Raw genomic sequence first — 20,051 nt, forward strand, 5'->3', positions numbered from 1 at the left:
ACGGCGAACCCAGCACCCAGAAGGTGGCCAAAGCCGGAAGGATACGGTGGGCAGGGGCAGGGCATGTTGCAAAAATGCCGGACTACAACCCTGCAATGCTGGCCGTTGCAACTGATCCGGTTGGCACAAGAAAGCGTGCAGCGCAGAGAGTACGATGGGTGGGTGACCGAGGTTGGAGAGCAGCAGACACAAACCGAGTTTTGAGGGACGTACTATTGTTGATTATGTCTTGTTTTTTTGGTTGAAGGATTCGTCATTGACATAATCGTCATCATTGAAAATTCGAAAGCAGTTTTCTCGATCAAAACTAAGATCTTCGCAGTGAAAATGTATTCACTGTACTCCATTCTCCATCTGCAATACAATGCAATCAATGACGAATCCTTCAACCTTAAATGTGATGCTGAGCAAATAAATGTATGAATGTATATAACGTTGATCCAGTCTAGTGCCCAGGCTGCACTATCAGCTAAGCATACACATCTAAGCTACCGGTCTTTATCATTGACTGACCCATGGAAGCATGAGGTAGGAACTTGTGAGGATCAGAGCTGTTTTGAACGCTCTATCCTAGTTGTTTATCCACCATTGTGCTGCACTCGTGTATAAATAATACTACAATTTTTGATTTTAAATACAGATTCATTTATAGATTTGGTTAACACCGTTGAGGAATCCAATAATAAAAAAATGTTTTTCAATACGCTTGCTATAGGTACAAGTTCCGATTACAACTCGTCTTCACCCCCAATGACGGTATTAAGTAGAACAAAACATCAGAGAGGTGTATGTGGCCTAGTCGGGAGACATGCCGCTGGTCAGAGACCATGACAGGCGGCAACGTGCCGCACCACCCCACAACACTCGCGAGAGAAGCGTTTTGTTTTAATCTAAAATCTTCAAAAATATAATAGAACTCAGGTCGGCCGGAACGCACCAGCCATCGGTGGCGGCCTATAGCTTACGGCGGGTACCTGCCGCGATGATGAGGCTGAGAAAATCTGAGCAGGGAAAATTAGCATCATCAACAATGGGAAAATGTATAAAAAGAAGTCAGTGGGTGCCGGGTCGAGTTAGTTTTGAGTTGAATTTTGACCGCGGTGGAAAAGTATAAGCGCGCGCGTCCGAGAATCGAATAGGATCACGCGTTCTATAGCGAGTGGATGGGTGGAATCCTTGGAAAGGAAAATCAGCCATAAGAAGAGGCTTAATGAAAAGGACTGTTTCAGAAGATTTCAGTGAACGTTGAAAGGACAATCCTAAGGACAATGAAGCTGCCATTAGTGTTGGGAGTTGTGCTTGGGTGCTTTCTTTCGGTGCAATCAGACCAATCGGATTTCAACCATATCAACTCGGATGGATCGTTTAGTTTTGGGTAATCGTGACGATTTTCAAATATTACAATGACAGGATGCGGAATACTGTTTGAGTTTGGTTTGAGTGCTAATGGAACCATAGTGCGAAATATAGAGCCTTGGGGTACGGACTATGCACCAGCGCATTACAAAAAAAAAACAAATGAATGATAAATAACGTTGTGATTGAGAACATAGAAAATGTGGATTGCTTAAAATTACGCAATTTAGAATCAACTACCTCGGCCCTCGTTTGACCCAGCTCCGGATTCTGGCTTCATTGGACCCGGACACAACTTGTAAAGGGAAAAGGCAAAAGCAAAATGTGCGAGAAGTGAAAAGTGAGAAATTCAACTCATTTCAGAACATTTACCAATCACGTCCCGAACAGAAAAGAATAATTACTTCATAACATATCAAGGTATCAATTTTAAATGCTAACATACCTCGATATGCCCTTAGGTGGTAATAAGAGGTAGAACTAAATAACAAAAATTAATACCTTAATTTTGTAAGAAGAACACATAGAAAATAACTAGTCTTGTTATTTCAAAAATGAATGCATACCAAAAATTTCAAGTGCTGTTTTGTTATCCTATATGAATTGAATGACAAAGTATTAGCATTTCTTACTATTATTTTTTATTTATTCGATATCGCCATACCATTGTACATATTATGGAGATATCGAACAAATGAAAAATAATAGTAAGAAACTCCCTGATAAAAATTTCCAATAAAATCACCATAAACTACCATTGAATAATGATAAATTTGACTATTCAACAACAAATTATATTGTGTACGTATTTTCCTGCTGAAAATGATGTATTGGAACTACAATACGTGTACAATAAAATCAATGGCACTAGAGATTTCAATAATAAAAACACCATAAGTTGAATGGTAGTTGACTTGATATTTTTCCAGAAAATTTGGATTTTTTTATGGTAAAGATACATAACAACCCCCATTTTCTATTGTAAAAGTGACATTTACAATACATGCTATGGTGGAAAACCATAAGATCTGTTGTTACTCTATCGTTTTAAACAATTGAATTAATGGTAAGTACCATTCAATTCAGCGTGTTGTAACAATCCATTCTGTTGTATCTCTATGATCTTTTTTATCAGGGCTACTTCTTCAATTTTTTCATTGCCTAATCAAGAAACACCACATCAATATCAAACTCTGCTATATATAATACGTTCAATTGTAATTGTGATGTTCACATACCATTTCGTAGAATAACAAAGCAAAACAAATGTTAGATATTAGAGCAAAGGTTGCTTTTTGCATGATATTTGTAAGGTATTCCATTCTGCTCGGGTGTAAGGGATGTAGGTATGAAAAGTCTTATCCCGCAGACAAACAGACGTATCACTTGGAACAATTTCTTCGTCACGTAAACATAGACGCCCAATGCTAATCAGGCTATATTTTGCAAACCGCTGGCCAAAAGGCGATAATGTGCAAACGTCAAACAGGAGAAAAAACGATGCCGTGTGTGATCAATTAGGGAACTACTGCATATTTCAATCAACAGTTAAAAAGAAGAACGTCTGTTTGTCTGCGCTTTTTTCCTGTTCTTGTTCTACTTCTCATTCTTCTTATTCTCTTTCTTCTCCTTCTTCTTCTATTTCTTCTTATTTTCCTTCTTTTTATGCTTCTTCAACTTACGTCCCAATAACGACAAAGAGCCTATTTCGCCAATAATGACCATTTTGCATCGTGTAGCAGGCACGTAGTTAGTAGCCTGTTCCAAAAAACGATGTTTGAAAAGTCAAGGTGCTTAACTCTAAAATGAAATATATTCTTTTAAAAAAATATTCAACTAGCTATAACTTTTGGAAAAGGGCATCGAATATTCTCAAATTTTTACAGTAAGTTCGTCAACTAGTTGTGTATCAGTGGCGTAAATTTGGAAAAGATCGGGCTAGAAAGATTCGAGAAAAAGGTATAATTATCCAATAGCTAACTTTGAGCTGTTATATCTCCGGATTCAACAAACCAATTGCAATGAAGTTTCGAACATTTATGACTAATATAATGAGCTATTAACAACTTTTGATTAAACTTAAAATTCTTAACACGAAAGAAAATTATAATGATTAGATTGTTTTTCAAATATAACACCAATTTATCCAAAACTTCATTATCGTTTCAAAATTCGAGATGATTATCATAGTTCATTTAAATTCCCTCGAATTGACTTGAATATATTTATGTTTCGAAGGAAAGCAACCAAATGACCGGCATCAAATTGGAAAAGTAATGGAATGCATATGAAAAATAGATAAATTTACTAAAAAATCCATCGAATAAATTAAATCGCTATAATAATTATTATTTATTAATAATATCAAATTTAGTCAAACGTTTTTCAAAGTTCATTATATTAGTCATAAATGATCAAAATTTAATTGCATTTGTTTCATTGAATCCGGAGATATAACAGCTCACAGTTGGCTATCGGATAATTATACCTTTTTCTAGAGTATTTCTAACATCGTGTTGAATACCCGATCTTTTTCAAATTTGGACCACTGATACACAATTAGTTGATGATCTTACAGGTAAAAATTTGAGAATATGTGTTGCCCTTTTTAAAAAGTTACAGCTAGTTGAATATTTTTTTGAAAGTGTAAATTTTACCTGTCCCAATTATTTTGACTATTCCCTGTAGTTTGTTCATTGTAACATGTACGCAGAGTATATTTTTGGTATAACAAATCTCAAAAACTTTTTGCTTTTGCTTGTTTTGAAAATCAACCATTCGAGAAAAAAAAATAGTAAGATGCATTTGACCATCCCGGGCTACTTGGTAAATTTTGAAGCTAGAAGTCAGCTTTCTACAGAAAAATAATAAAAAAATCGAAGGATAAGGTTTATGGGAAATTGAAGTTATGTGACATCTAACATAGATCCACAATTAATATTACTCTCAGTGTACTTTTTTTTCTAAAAGTCCTTCAAATATCCTCAAACAGCTTCGAAGACATCATTTCAATGCAACAAACCGTTTTCGTGTTATAATTATTTGAAGCAGAAAATACGGTATTTTTATATGCCCTTTCAAAAGTTAGATAAGAAAAATTGTTATATTATGTAGCAAAAGTAAATGATTTACGAAATCCAGCGCATGATCATAATTTCATTCAAATTGAAAAAATTCAAGTCAAAAATGACATTTTTTATGTTTTGGGCTGGAATAGATCATTTCCAGAAGGAAACCCGAGAGAAATCTTTGAAGGAATCTCTAAAAATCTGAAAGTGTTCCCTGAAAAAATCTCAAAAGGAGTCTTTAAAAGAAAACCTAGTAGAATCCCTTTGAAAGAATCCCGGGAATGATCTCTGAAAGAATCCTGAAAGAACCCCAAGAAAAAATAATGGAGGAATACCAGAAGGAATTTCGTAAGGAGTCTCCGAAGAAATCCAGGGAGGAATCCCGATTGGAATCCCTGGAGGAATCAATCCTCAGAGCGTTCATGAATAACAAAAAAAAATATGTTTAATTATTGATGATTAAATTTCAAATTCCTGTGATTAATGATTAATTAATTATTTGATTTTTCGGATGATTAATGATTAAATTTGGCTTTATCTGTGATTAGTGATCATGATTATCGCTTAAAAATGGCTCATTGATTAAAAATCATGATAAATCAATCACAAAAAAGGATGATTAACTAGATCTGTTACACATCTGTTTGAATAAATAATACTGGTTTTGATACATTTTTGTTTCTAAAATCATAATAAGTTTTGTTATGCTTGAAATTCTTAAAACAAAATTATATCAATTTCTGTTTTTTCTAACTACGGTTGTTATAATTTTGTTATAATCTTGTTAGGCGATTCTGGTCGGGGAGTTATTTAAAATTTGTTATTTTGTGTGCTTCGTGATCGTCGGGCTAGTATCACCAAGCATTTAGTCGCATCGTACTGAGGAGCGCGGGTTCGATTCCCGCCGGAGCTGTCAGAAAAAGTTTTCGGCTGTGCCACTGCGCGTTGCACGCTTATGGCTAGTTTCTATTTCGTACGTACTGTACAAAATGATAGGACAAGTAATGGTCATGTAATGATTCCGCTTCAAAATTACTTGAGCGGTTCGCAGATGGCAAGTAAGGAAAAAAAGTGTAACGTCAGTAACGCTTCCCGTGCAAATCAAATGAAGCTGTCACTTTTCCGCGCGGAAAAATAGTCCGTGCTATTATTCCGTAAGGAAAAGTGACATTTCTCCCCATATAGACAGTTGTCAAAATTACTTGCGGAAAAAGGAGGAATTTTACTTAAGCACTCTCCTTGGGAACTGAAAACCTAGCTTAATCCATTATCTAGTGTCATGCTCCCTTCGAAGAGCTAATAGTTCATTGGAAATATTACGTGCCGTGTTTTTTTTAAATATATTTGATGTTTCAAAAGTAAAGCTTGTTTCCTGTTTCCAAGTAGAGCGCTCAAGTAGGATTACTCCTTTTTCCGCAAGTACTTTTATCAACTGATCTAGTATGGGGAAAAGCGTTACTTTCCCTTACGGAATAATAGCACAGACAAACAGACGTCTCACTCTACTCACTTCTCATCGTTACCCTTTTTAACGGTTAGTTCAAATATTTTGTAGTTCGCAAATCACTCGATCACGGTGCTCGCATCGTTTTTGCTCCTGTTTGACGTTTGCTCACTATCGCCACCTACTGAGTGGTTTGCGTAATACAGATTGTTTAGCATTGGACGATGTTTTTGTGACGATGAATTTTATCGCAATTTGTTCCAAGTGATACGTCTGTTAGTCTGTGATAATAGAGCGGACTATTTACCAAAGGAAAAGTGCCAGTTCCATTTGAACTGCACGGGAGACATTACCGGTGTTACACTTTTCTTGCCATCTGCGAACCGCTCAAGTAATGTTTCAGCTGAATCAATTTATCAATTGACCATTACTTGCCCTATCTTTTTGTACAGTACGTACAAGTGCAGCTAACCTTAAAAATGAAGCCCTGGAAGCTTTTTTAGATGCATACATTAAAACAGGCAAAAATTGTTTTTTTTCCTTATTCGTTTCTACTTCGTACGTACTGTGCAAAAAGATAGGACAAGTAAGTAGATCAAGTAATGATTCCGCTTCAAAATTACTTGAGCGGTTCGCAGATGGCAAGTAAGGAAAAAAGTGTAACGCCAGTAACGCTTCCCGTGCAAATCAAATGAAGCTGTCACTTTTCCGCGCGGAAAAATAGTTCGTGTTATTATTCCGTAAGGACAAGTGACATTTCTCCCCGTATAGATCATTTGTCAAAATTACTTGCCGAAAAAGGAGGAATTTTACATGAGCGCTCTACTTGGGATCTGGAAACTTAGCTTTATTTGGAAGGCTCGGAAAATAGGGGAATGTGAGCATAAATTAAGTCAGAGCCTCAATAAGGGAATCTACACTGAGCGAAAAATTCACTTAAATTCTACTGAAAACCATAAGTAGATTTTTTCCATCTAACTAAATATTTGCAACTTAAACGATTGGCTAGTGAAAATGATCCACTGGGAAAATCCAATAGAAATTGAGTAAAATTTTTCACTATTCAATTATATGAAATTTAAGTAAATTTTCAGTATGAATGTAGTAGATTTTGCAATTGTTTATTAAATTTTAGTCTATTTTAAAGTATTTGAAAAATTGGTTCTTCACCTAAATATCGGTGGTCAAATGGTTTCTTTGCAGAAAAGAAAACGTTGTAAATCACGGGACATATTGCCATCATCACACTCAAGCATGGTTCGTTAGTGATGTGTGCAGTAAAATCCACTTCAAAACCATATACAATTTACGATGCAATACTGTGCAAAATTTTCAATAGCTTTTCTTCAGAGTTTTATCAAGTTTTCAGGCGGATTTCACTCAGTTCATGTAAACCTACTGAAACAATCTTTTTCGACTGCTTACTTGACTTACTCCAGTGAAATTAAAATGTAATTTCCTCTCAGTGTAGTTTGCGTGAACAGGTGTTACTCCTGGGCATTTAAGATGGACCAATTTCTAGGAAGTTCTTAGAAAGCCCAAGGGTTTTCAGGGGTGTTTCAGGGTGTTGTTTCAGTAGGTTTCATTGGCATTTTAAGGACAAACGTCTGGAAATCCCGCTTCAACATTGCATCGAAACTTCAGACGCACAAATCTCAAGAAACAAGCCTCAAACAACAATGTGTTTCATTATTCTGTTCTTGCTCACTTAATAAAAAGCTCTCGTGCACTGGTTTTGTTTACGAAGACATTTGTGCCCTCGAAATCGTGAGTAGGTGCCAAAGTCGGCCATTGTGGCGGCCATTTTGGGATTCACTTGTATGTCCTGTATGTCCTTAAAAGGATGACGAGGATTTTATGGGCGTTTCAATAGTATAAAGAAAGTGTAGAATTAGCATTTAGTATTTTAAACACGTTAATACTAACAAAAAAAAAATAGTATAAAGAAAATCACAGAGACGTTTTTAGGCATTTCAGAGGTTGTAGAAGCATTCCAAGGGGTTTAAGATTGTTTTTAAATTGTTTATGATAATATCAAGGGCGTTTCATTGGGATTACGGAGGTTTCAGGGGCGTTTCATCCCATTTCAGATAGGGTCATATCAGGAGGTTTCAGCAACATTTTGAGGTTTCATGGCACATTTCAAATTAATTACGGGGATATCAATGAGATTATGGAGGTTTCTGGAGCATAGAAACATCCCTGAAATCCCCCTAAAACCCCCACGTATCCCATGTAATTCACCTTAAAACTTCCGAAAGCACTGAAACGCATAGGCAACGCCTCTAAAATCCACCAAAAATCTTCTAAAGCTTCCTTAAATGTCTCCGAAATCCCCTAAAATTCCCTTGAATTCCATGTAACGCACCTGAGACCCTCTGAATGCCCCGAAAACTCCTATGTAATTCCTCTAAAAACCACCAAAAAACCTCTGAAGCTTCCTGAAACTCCTCGGATATTCTTCTAAAACGCCCAAGAACACATCTAAGACCCTCCAAAACCATTAAAAACACTTCCATAACGCCTCCAAAACCCGCCAAAAATCCTTTGAAACTTTCTGAAAATCCCCTTAAATCCCCATCAGCCCCATGTAACGCATGCGACCCTCCAAAACCCTGAAAACGCCTTTGAAACCCGCCGCAAATCCTCCGAGACTTTCTGAAATGCCTCCGATACCCCCTAAAGCCCCTTCGGAACCCATGTAACGCACCTGAAATTCTCCAAAACCTTCGAAAATACCTGCGTTACGCCTTTGAAACGCGCCGAAAATCCTCTGAATCTTCCTGAAATGCCCACGGAAGCGCCCCTAAAACCTGCTCCACAAAACAATGCCCCCGACCTGACCTTTAGGTACCTCCCTGAAATCCCATTGGATCCTCTGAAATGCCTCTAACACCTCCCTAGAAACCCCCTAAAATGCTCCTGAGGCCTCAAGATACCCCTCCTAAGCCACCTGAAACCCCTGAATCCCTTGAAACTCCCCTGAGACCCCCTAGAACCCCTTGAGACCCCCTTAAACGCCCCTGAGACCTCCTGGTACATCCTGGTACCTCCTAGAATGCCCCTAAAACGCTCCTGGAATTCACATGAGACTCAAGGGTTATTGAATAACGAGTTAACAAATTTTATAGCAAATTCAATACATTTAATATTTTCCCAAACAATATGTTTTGCGTTTGTAAAAGACGCCTTAAAACTTTCAATGCCATTGTAGTATCGCACATTCAATGAACATTCGAATCAAGAAGAGTGATTTTTTCCAGAAGTAATCACATATTTTTCATTAGGCGTTTTTGTGGAGTTAATCAAAGTTCATCAGAACTTCAAATTTCAAAAATTTTAATTTAAGTTTTTTAATACTTTTTGTTACATACTCTCCCCCTTACAACTTTAAAAGTATTCCAATATCTATGGTCCTGCATGCATGGTTCCAGCAGCACTCAAATCTTCACCCGTATCCTAAGTAGTCCGTTAAAAATAATTTGATTATCTTGCTTATTGTTGCAGATTGAAAAACTCCGATGTAGGTGGACACTACCACACGGCCAGCGGGAATCCGAAAACAATCGTCCGCGGAAGATTCGGAAGTCGTCAACCGGATTCGGGTCGAGTCGAGGAAACCGTCTACACGGCCGGTCCCAGAGGGTAAGTTAATTTATGAACGTCTATGAAAGTGAAAGGCATGTTGTAGAACAGTGATCCTCAGCCTAACTGTCCTTGCGGGCCAAAATTGAATTTTGAATAGAGAATGCGGGCCGCAAGTCGTTCAAGAGTTTATTTTCGACTATTTTCAAGATTCAACACAAAATCCATATGTCGATTTTTTGAAAATATTGTACAAGGAACAAGATCTAAGCAACATTTCTGAGTTTTTTTCTGCAGCTTAGGGATTTTCTGAAAAGTATATCGAATCCTTTATTAAAAACAATTTTGGAACTGTGAGGTTTTTTGAAACTTCGTGAATTTTGAGAAATTTCCGAATTATTTGTAGGAATTTCAGGGTTCTCGGAAGAAATTCACATAAACTGCCTGGAGATACTATTGTGGAGATCCTTATTGATTTTTTAAGTTTATCTTGTCTAATTTCTTAGAGAACCAATGAAGAAAAACCTGCAAACATGATTTTCTGAACAATGTGTGTAAGTATTTGTAGCCTATATAAAATATATATTTTAAGAAGAATTTCCAAAAGTATTGCTAGGCGAATGGAGAGAATCTTACCCAATCTTGCCCAGGCAAAAATTGTAAAATGGTTTTGAATAGTCTCCTGGTAGAAGTGTTGAAATTTTAAGTTATAACTATTACAAGAAATTTTTTAACCGATAAAAAACAAAATGGTCATTATTTTAATTTTATTTTCTTGAAATTAAACAAATTACTACTGACAAGTTCTGCCACAACTCCAAAATCCATGGAAGAGAATCTGTAAAATTTATCCTAAACTCATTATTCAAGCGAAACATACAGTTTCGAATGTTTTTGGAACAAAATTCGAAAAATTAGTATTTTACTGTATGTAAAACTTTCAAAAATCTTATTTCTTTTGAAAAACTCTCCATGATCAGTAGTTAATATTCACTCTCATGAAAGTTTTAAAATATATTGAAATTTAAGATTTTCATTATGGAATCTATGAGTGGGCCACTTCCCAATACATTTCAAAATCAGCTTGCGGGCCGCACAAAACCTGGTCGAGGGCCGCATGCGGCCCGCGGGCCGCAATTTGGTGACCACTGTTGTAGAACATGGCAATGAACTTGAATGATCCAGTTCAGCTCATGATAAAGGTTAGGGGGTACGGCCCGAAATTGCATGCTCGCACAAAAGTGCACCGAAAAACGCTAAATGCCATCGTGTGTAGAGCCATTGTTTTGGATACTATGTTCCCAAACGAAAATTTATGTGGGAATTCAATTATGCTGGTGACCGCACTTGGTCCACCAGCGGGCGGTCTGCAAAAAGAAGTGCGTTGTGACGGGTACGGCAACTGTTGAACATTCTGTAACAAGGAAACTGGTGAACCTTGGTCGGAAGAACTTCGCCGTGTTGTAAAATAATGAACAATTTAGACTGATGAATGATCTAATCTTAAATACCTAGAGATAGGCATCGAAGCATTGTTGGTCGCTTCTGAAGAGAATTTTACGGACGATAATGAATTCATCACATCGCGACGAGGAATATCTGTCGAAGAATTAGACAAAAATGTGATGATAATGTTTCTCATTTAAGCTAATGTATTTGTAGTGCTCTTTTAAATGTGTATAACCCTTTCGGGACGGAGAGCAAAAAGCTGAATTTTCCATACAAATTGCTCAAATTTGGCGCTCCAGAACTCTCAGACTTTTTAATATATCAACACTTTTTCTTTGAAATTTTCAAGAACTACTCTTTAACTTTCGATCCCTAGCTTTGTCCACCTAGATAAATCAAAAGTTAAAAATTTGCGATAGATAAAACCTTTGCATGTTTTACAATTTCTACTCTCTTTTTGTTTAACTTGTAGTGGAAAATCTCTCACACAACATAAACAAAAGTTTGTTCGTTCACATGCAAGTATGTGTAATGGCACAATATATAAAATAATTTACATCACGTAAACCAAAGACTAAACAGTTGAAAAAAATACGCAAACTGTTATTGCTCAACAACACAACTGTGCTGGTTCGTCACGAAAGGGATAAGTTGAAATGTGTATGAGATAATAAGGCCGTTACAAATATTTATTTCACTTTTTGTCCCACCACTCTTTGGCTGGTCGAGGGGGGGGGAATAAAAATAATAAAGCATTTAATCTGACAAATAATAAAAACTCATCGGATTTGTTAAGCAATTTTTAGCAAGACCTGATATTTTGATAAATTTTTTTATCTGCCCCCTCAAAATGCAAAATTCAGCCAAAAATTTTTGAAGGGGGGGGGGGGCGACAAGTCAAAATTAAATTTGTATCACCCTAATTTCGAGGGAAGCAAAAAATATGTTTTGAAAAGGGGTTGACAAAATCGGGTCACTTATGTATTCATTTTCGTCGTGTTGCGTTTTGTTATAAAAGCTAGCAGGTACAAATTTGTTAAGGGTGGTCGCCCCCTCCCCTGATCGAAAAGCTGACTACGCCCTTGTTTCCGTCCGTGCCGAAGCACAAATGTTTGGGACTAACCTCTCACTCTTAGATGATCTGGGTCTGAACCATGCACGCTATGTCTGAACCAGCAGATTATAAAAATTGAATGTACATTGGGTTTCTTTCCATAAAACATCAGTATTCAAGCTATATTCTCATTTGCAGAAGGTTTCAAAATAATCTATCGGTGAAAATTTTTCCATACATTTTGTATGGGAGAGAAATTGGTCGAAAATAAGGATTTCAAGCAAATTTGTATGAAAAACGGTCAAAAAGATGGAAAAATCAAAATTTCCCCGATAGAATATTTTGAAACCTTCTGCAAATGAAAATATAGCTTGAATACTGATGTTTTATGGAAAGAAACCCAATGTACATTCAATTTTTATAATCTGCTGGTTCAGACATAGCGTGCATGGTTCAGACCCAGATCATCTAAGAGTGAGAGGTTAGTCCCAAACATTTGTGCTTCGGCACGGACGGAAACAAGGGCGTAGTCAGCTTTTCGATCAGGGGAGGGGGCGACCACCCTTAACAAATTTGTACCTGCTAGCTTTTATAACAAAACGCAACACGACGAATATGAATACATAAGTGACCCGATTTTGTCAACCCCTTTTCAAAACACATTTTTTGCTTCCCTCGAAAACCTAAGCAAGTTTTCAAACTTTTTATTCCCCTATATTCTGCATCTCAGCTGTAGTTTGATGATATACATGAATGAATTGATTAAAATTTGACCGTAAGATAACGACAGCAAACAGTTTGTCGCAAAATGGGGCTGACAAAATCGGGTCCTTACTGTATATGTAATAACATTTAATCCTTCAGCAGTCACGCTGTTGTATTTTGTATAATACGTTGAAAAAAAAATCGCCTGTTCTACGCAAATCAACGTGGTACTTATAGCGGTGGCCAATTTCTGGAAGACTTAGAATTTTTATATCATGTGCATTATTTCTTCTGGATCTCTGATTTTTTTTTATTAATATCTACAAAACATTCCTAAGAAATTATGTCTGAACCCCTTTGCAAATTACGAGCTCTTTTGAGGACTAACTCAGAGTTTTATTCATGATTTCTTCAACATTTTTTTCCAGTAGAACATCATGGAAACCCGTCCGAAGATTTTTTGAAAATGGGAGACTTATTTTCTCGCTTATTGTAAGAACTCCTATTGGATCCTTTGAATAAACTTCTGAAGAAATTGCTGGAGGGATTCCTGAAAGAATTCTTGGATAATTTCTTGGTTCCTGTTTGCATCCTTTTTAAATTATCTTCCGGTATTATTTTCGCGAGGAATTCCTCCAGAAGTTCTGGAGTAATCCTGGAGAAATTCTTGGGTACATCCCTGGAAAAGATAAGTGAAGAATTTCTGAAATTTCTGAAGGAACTCATGCAAAATTTTTTAAGCAATCCTGAGAGGAATTTCTGAAGGAATCACCTGAAGAATTTCAGGAGCAATCCCTGGGAAACTTCCTGGATAAAATCCAGGAGAAATACCTGGATGAATACCTAGAGGAATTCCTGTAGAATCCTCGGTGGAGTTCTCGTAGGAATTTCCGGAGAAATCTCTGGAGGAATTTCTGGATGAATTCTGTGAGGAATCCTTAAAGAAATTTCTGACAAATTCTCTTGAGGAATTCCTAGAATAAATCCAGGATAAATTTCAAAAGGATTCTTTGGAGGAATTTCTTGAGAAATTCCTAGGAAAAAATTTGGAGAAATCTCTTGAAGGATTCCTGTAGAAAATGTTAGAGAAATTTTTGAAGAAGTCCTTCAATGAATTCTTTGAGAAATCCCTGAATCCTGGAGAAAAGCCTGGAGGAATTTCTGGACAAATTCCTGGCGTAATCCCTGGAGGAATTCCAGGTGATTTTTTGGGATGAGACACAGTAGGAATTCTGGAGCAATCTCTGGAAGAATTCCTGGAGAAATTCCTGGGGACATTCCCGGAGAAATCTCCAGAGGAACTCTGGGAGGAATTCCTGGAGAAATTCCAGAAAAAAAAAACCTTGAGAAATTCCAGGAGAAATTTCCAGAGGATTTTCTGGAGGAATCCCTGGGAAAATCCCGTGAGAAATTTATAGAGAAATCCCTGAAGCAATTCATGTAGGAATCTCTGAAGAAATTCCTAAAAAACCCTAAAGATATTCCTGGAGAATTTCCTGGCAAAATCTTTAATGAAATTCCTAGAGGATTTCATGTAGAGCTCCTGTAGGAGCTATTCTTGGATTAATTCCTGGACAAATTCTGGGGAAATTCCTGGAAGGATTCCCGGAGGAGTTCCTTGAAAAATTCCTGGAGGAATGCCTGGAGCAATTACCCTAGAGGTATTTTTGTGGGCATTGCTGAAGGAATCCCTGTAGAAATTCCTGGAGGAATCTCTAGAGGAATTCCTGAAAGAATTACTGGATGAATTTCTGAACGAATCTTTAGAGCTCTAGGAGATTTCTATTTCCATTATTTTTCTATTTCTGAAAAAATCCCATGAGATATTCCAGAAGGAATTTCTAGAGGAATTTCTGGAAGGATTTTTGAAGAAATACTCAAAGGAATTCCTGAAGTAATCCCTGGGACAATCTTTGGGGAAATTTGAGGAGAAATCCCTGGAGGAATCCCCGAAGCAATTCCTGGAGAAATCTCTGGTGGAATTTCTGGAGGAATGCCTGGAGGACTCCATGAAAAATCCCTTAAGGTATTCCAGGAGAACTTTAAGGAAGAATTCCGTAAGAAATACCAAGTGGATTTCCTGAAAGAATCAGAGAAATTTCCAGGAAGAATGAGGAACTATCTGGAGGATTTTCTGAAGGAATCTCTGGAGAAATCTCTAGAAGAATTCTTGAAAGAATTATTGGATGAACTTCTGTAGGAATCTTAAGAGAAACTCTGGAAGAAATTTCTGAAAAAATCCCTTGAGAAATTCCTGGTGGAATTTTAAGAGGAATTTCTGGAGAAATTCCTGAAGAAATCCTCGAAGGAATTCCTGGAAGAATCCTTGGGGGAATTCTTAAATAAATTCGTGGAGGAATCCCTGCAGTAATTCATGAAGGAAAATCTGGAAGAATTTTTGAAGGAATCCATGATGGATTTCCTGGAGAAATTCCGGGATGAATTTCTGACAGAATTCATTAAGGAATTCCTAGATCAATTCCTGCTAAAATTCTTGGAGGAATCTCTGAAGAAATTCCTGGGGTAATTTATGGAGGAATTCTACGAGGAGACCCTGGAAAATTCCTATATGAAATCCTGAAGGAATGCTTGCATGAAATCACAGGAAGAAACACCTGGAAGCACTCCTGGGGAATTCCTAGAGGAATTCCTGAAGAAGTCCCTGAAGAAATACCTGGAAAAATATCTGGAGGAAACGCTGAAAGAATTCCAGGAGAAATTTCTGCAAGAATCCAAGGAGAAATTCCTGAAAAAATGCTTAGAAAAATACCTGGAAGAATGCTTTGTAGAATCCATAATGGAATTCTTTGAGGAATCCCTGAAGCAATTTCTGGAGAAATCTTTTGAGGAATACCTGTAGGAATCTCTGAGAAAATCCTTGGATTATAATTATTATTATTAATACTACTTTATAATAGCGATTTTCAGACCTAGGCTGGGTCATCTCTTTAAAAAAATCCTTGTAGGAATTCCTTGAAGAATTCCTGGATGAATTCCTGTAAGAATTCCTAAGAAATTTCCTGGTGAAAATTTTGAAGGAATCCCTGAAGCAATTCCTGGAGCAGTCTCTGGATGAAAGAATTCCTGGTGGTATCACTGGAGGATATCCTGTTGGAATACCTGAAGGAATCTCTAAAGGAACTCCTGGAAAAATCTCTAGAGCAATTCCTAGAGGAATTTATGGCGGAATTTCTAGAGGAATCTTTAAATGAATTCCTGGAGGAATTTTAAAAGAAATGCCTGCTCCCAGAGGAATTCCTGGAAGAATTGCTTAAGGAATTCCTGAAGAAATTTCCAGAATACCAGAAATAATTTCTGAAGAAATCGCAGATGACATTCTTGGAGAAATCCTAAAGGAATCCTTAGAAGTGTTTGTGGAGGAATCCCTGTAGCAGTTCCTGAAGAAATCCTTAGAGGAATCCAGAAGCAATCCCGGAAGCAACTTCTAGAGGAATTCCCAAAGCATTCCTTAAACAGTTCCTGGAGAAAGTACTGGATTAATTCCTAGAGGAGCTTCTTAAAGAAAAGAATACAAGGAAGAATTTTTGAAGGAATCCTATGAAGAGTTCCTGAGAGAATCATTGGAAGAATTTTTAAAATTATCCCTGCAGTTCTTCCTGAAAGAATCACAGAAGAACTTCACGGGTGAATCCTAATGGAATTCTTGGAGGAAATGTCTGCAATAATTTGTGGACGAATTATTGTAGGAATGTTTTGTACATTTTTTAAGGAATTCCTGAATTTATTTTTAGAAAGGATTTTTGGAATTGATTGATTGATTTATTTGTCTTTATTTAAGAGACTTTCAGTTCTTTCTGGAAAATATTCTTGATGAAATACTTCGAATTATTCCAGATTGAATTATTGGAGTAAACGCTAGTGGAATTCTTGAAGGAGTATATGGAGAAATGTCTGAAGAAATTTCTGAAGGAACACTTGCAGAAATATTTAAAAGGATCTCTGGTGACATTCCATTAAGAATCCCTGGAGAAATTCTTGGAGGAATCCTCGATAAAAGTACAGGAACAATCACTGGAGGAACTTCTAAAGATATCCCAGGAGAAATTCCCGAAGGAATGTCTGGAGACACCCCTAGAGGAATTCTTGAAAAAATCTCTGGAGCAATCCATGGTAATCCTTGCAGAAGTGTCTGTAAAAGTTTCTGATGGAATCGTGGGCGGAATTCCTGAAATTCCAAGAAATTGGAACAAACCCTGAAATAATCACTATCGGAACCCTGCAAGATGCCCATGGAAGTATTCACGAAGAAGAAATTCCTGGAGAAGTCATTTGATGAATTCCTGAAGGAATTCCTGGAGAAGTTCCTGAAGAAATGCCTGAAGGAATTTCAGAAGGTGTCCTTGAAAGAATTCAAAAAGTACTGGAACCGGTTCCGGTTATTTCTTAAAATTCTGTGATAAGATTGAAGTGGTTCTCTTTGAGAAATACTTGGCGAAATTTATTGCGCTTTTCGAGAAAAAAAGGTTTCATAATTATGGATTATTAGAGTAGTTTATTTCTTGACATATTTTTTGTGGAACTCTGAATTTTTGATAATATTTGAGTTGGCTCAAAGATTAAGACAAATCTGGTGGCCAGGGGCGGGGGCCCCCTCCCCTGTCCCCTCTGGCTACGCCCATGGACGGAAAGCAGGCAATCTTTACAACAGAAGTCTAAGACTGCACCTCATTCTGAGCGTCTCGCTTAAGGCCGGACGGGACGATGGTTGAATTGTCCGCCATTGCTCCTTTGTTAGTAAGAAGCAAATCTCAACTTCTACTTCATATTATTGGCTAGAAATTTGATCGTTCATTTGCTCACTTGCGGTGCATAATCGACTAAAGTTTCAGCTACATCAGTGCACTGGAAATTGATATTTGCATCTTCAAAATCGTGAGGCAAAAATGTTAGAAAGAGAGGGAAGATAGGGAAAATTACACGTCGTCCCGTGCGGCCTTAATGCTAATGCTTAAGTTTTCTCGATAAACTCTTAATTTTGGATAATTTTGCATTGGTCTTTGCAGATCGATAGAGCATGCGAACAGGACTAAAAAAGTTTGAGCAATGTTAATCAATGTAGGACTCATCCATGTTCGCAAATTCACTGATTATCTTAATTTCCTATCCAGGTTCCGCGCTCGTGGTCCAAAAATTCATCGCAAACAAAACCTATCGCAGGTACCGCGTGGTCCCATTGGTACACCGGAGGACCCCCAGGCCGATCCGTATGACGATCCCAGCTATGATTTCCAGTTCAAAACCCGTAACTACCAACGGCGCGAGGGATCCGATGCCAACGGGCGGGTCAACGGGCTGTACACCTACGTGGATGACGTTGGCGAACAGCATTCGGTTCGGTACTCAGCTGGTTCGGGGACTGGTTTTGAGGTGGCCAATCCGGTCCCGGATGCACCCAATACGATAGCCTACGAGAGCCCTCTGTATAAAACGCACAAGCAGGTGCGGGGAAAGGTCGCATTCGAAAGTGGACCGAGCGGTTCCGGGCAGTATAAGTAGGAATTGTTTCAAGGTATGAATTTTTGTGAACTGAGTGAATGATCTCGTTTCATTTTAGGTTACTGTCGGTGGGGCCTGATCAGCGAAGATCGGAAACAACGGGTCCGGATGGTATCACACGAGGTTCATATTCGTACTTGGATGACAAAGGGTTGCAACGAACGGTACAGTATATAGCGGGGGCAGGGATTGGCTACAAGGTTGTTCAAAGCACTACGGGAGCTGGAAGCCATTTGCTGGCATCGCCTGCCACAAACTTTGCCATAAGTCACGTCGAACAAAGCGACGTGGCGGATAACAATAACCCAAGTTACACCGCAAGTCCATCTGGACCTGCTTCGTTCCCTAGTGGCGGAGGTGATCGACCGGGAAGTGGTGGGTCAAGACCAACCGCCGCAGGCTACGACGGGGCACGACCAACCGGGCCCGGGTTCGACGGGTCACGGCCATCCGGAAGTGGTTATGACGGAGCGAAACCAGATCATGATGGTTACGATAGCGGTCGTCCAACAGGGCCTGCATTCGATGACGACTTCGACAGGAAGCGACCAACCACTCCACCAAGCAATAAGGTGCCCTCAAGCACAGACCGCCCTGATCCCAGCGATACCAAGGTGCGTTTCCCGGATGACGATTCCGATTATGGAGGCAAGCCGCAAGATGGAAGCATAATAGGGCTCGTTCCTCCCAAGTACGACTATGAACCCACGGAAGATCCATCTCTATCGGGACCGTTTGACATCAGCATCTCCAGCGGGCCATCAGGCCCTTCCGGATCCGGTTATCCGAACTTTGACGAATCGGCTCCGGGCGCGTTCAACTCTAACGATTTCACCAATTACCCCGAGGTAAGCTACGACCGGAAGAAGCTTGAGGAGGACCGCAAGAAGGACTGGCGAGACTTTGCAAAGGATTCCACGATCATCAAAAACGTAGGCGACTGGTATGTGGGACTGGCACCGGGAGCCTCCGTGAGGGCTCACATCCAAAACATTGACCTACTGCCATATGGAGGGCGAGCTCCCTCGCCAAGTGAGGCCCTGCGAAGAGACACCCAGTCCAAACCGAAACGACCGCCGTCGTCGTATGAGCGAAGGCGGTGAGAGATGTGCCTAGTGTGATTTGATTTTACCGACTATTGTATGCGTATCGAGATATGATCGAGAATTAAGTTCAAGAGAATTAGAATTGTAAATAAATTATATTGGTATGTACTGAACAAAGAGGAAACAGTTAAACTGGCAATCTCACAATGAATCCATCATAGAAGTTATCGTTCCAATACAATATGTGTCTTGCTGTGGTTCCCAACTTATTTCATGTAATGAAACATCAATATTTATAGCAATAAGGCAATAACCTTTATCGGGGAATATCGACTTTTTCTTAGGGGTATACATTCTCGCGTTTAAAGGGCGTAACTGTAACTATAGATTTTTTTTTTTGCCTTTTTCGAAAAAAAAACCTTGTCTATTTTTCTAGCAAAATGAATAAAACAACGTCAACCGATATATATATAATTACATGAAAGTATAATGAATGATGTGATGAGCCGATGATTTTGCTACATCCGGTCAGTTTATTTGCTTTGCGGAAGATATAGACATTATTATCGGCTGAACATTTGGAGCAGTGGTTGTTTGTACCCTTACGCAAAACGTAAAATTGCTAACTACTAGTTAGCTGATATACTGATAATTGTACTAACTACTAAATATTAGTACAAAGTACAACTATCAAGAATATTCAGCCTCCAAGTGCACGTTTGGCTGACTAGAAGACTTAGAGCGAACCGAGCAACTATCGGATACCACAAGGATTTGGCAACTAGGGGGCTTCGGTAGCCGAGTTTGAAACTTAACTCAAGCTGATT

General features: G+C 38.4%; 1 protein-coding gene across 1 annotated transcript; it reads left to right on the forward strand.

Moving 5' to 3' along the window:
• Window positions 1-1,070: 1,070 nt before the first annotated feature.
• Window positions 1,071-19,408, forward strand: LOC109426590 (uncharacterized). The gene is made up of 4 exons (XM_019702122.3): window positions 1,071-1,375; window positions 9,376-9,513; window positions 17,791-18,174; window positions 18,237-19,408. The coding sequence occupies exons 1-4, from the start codon at window positions 1,269-1,271 to the stop codon at window positions 19,279-19,281; spliced, it is 1,674 nt and encodes a 557-aa protein (XP_019557667.2). The 5' UTR covers window positions 1,071-1,268; the 3' UTR covers window positions 19,282-19,408.
• The last annotated feature ends 643 nt before the right edge of the window (window positions 19,409-20,051 follow it).

Source organism: Aedes albopictus, chromosome 2 (genome assembly GCF_035046485.1).
Source record: "Aedes albopictus strain Foshan chromosome 2, AalbF5, whole genome shotgun sequence".
NCBI lineage: Eukaryota > Metazoa > Arthropoda > Insecta > Diptera > Culicidae > Aedes > Aedes albopictus.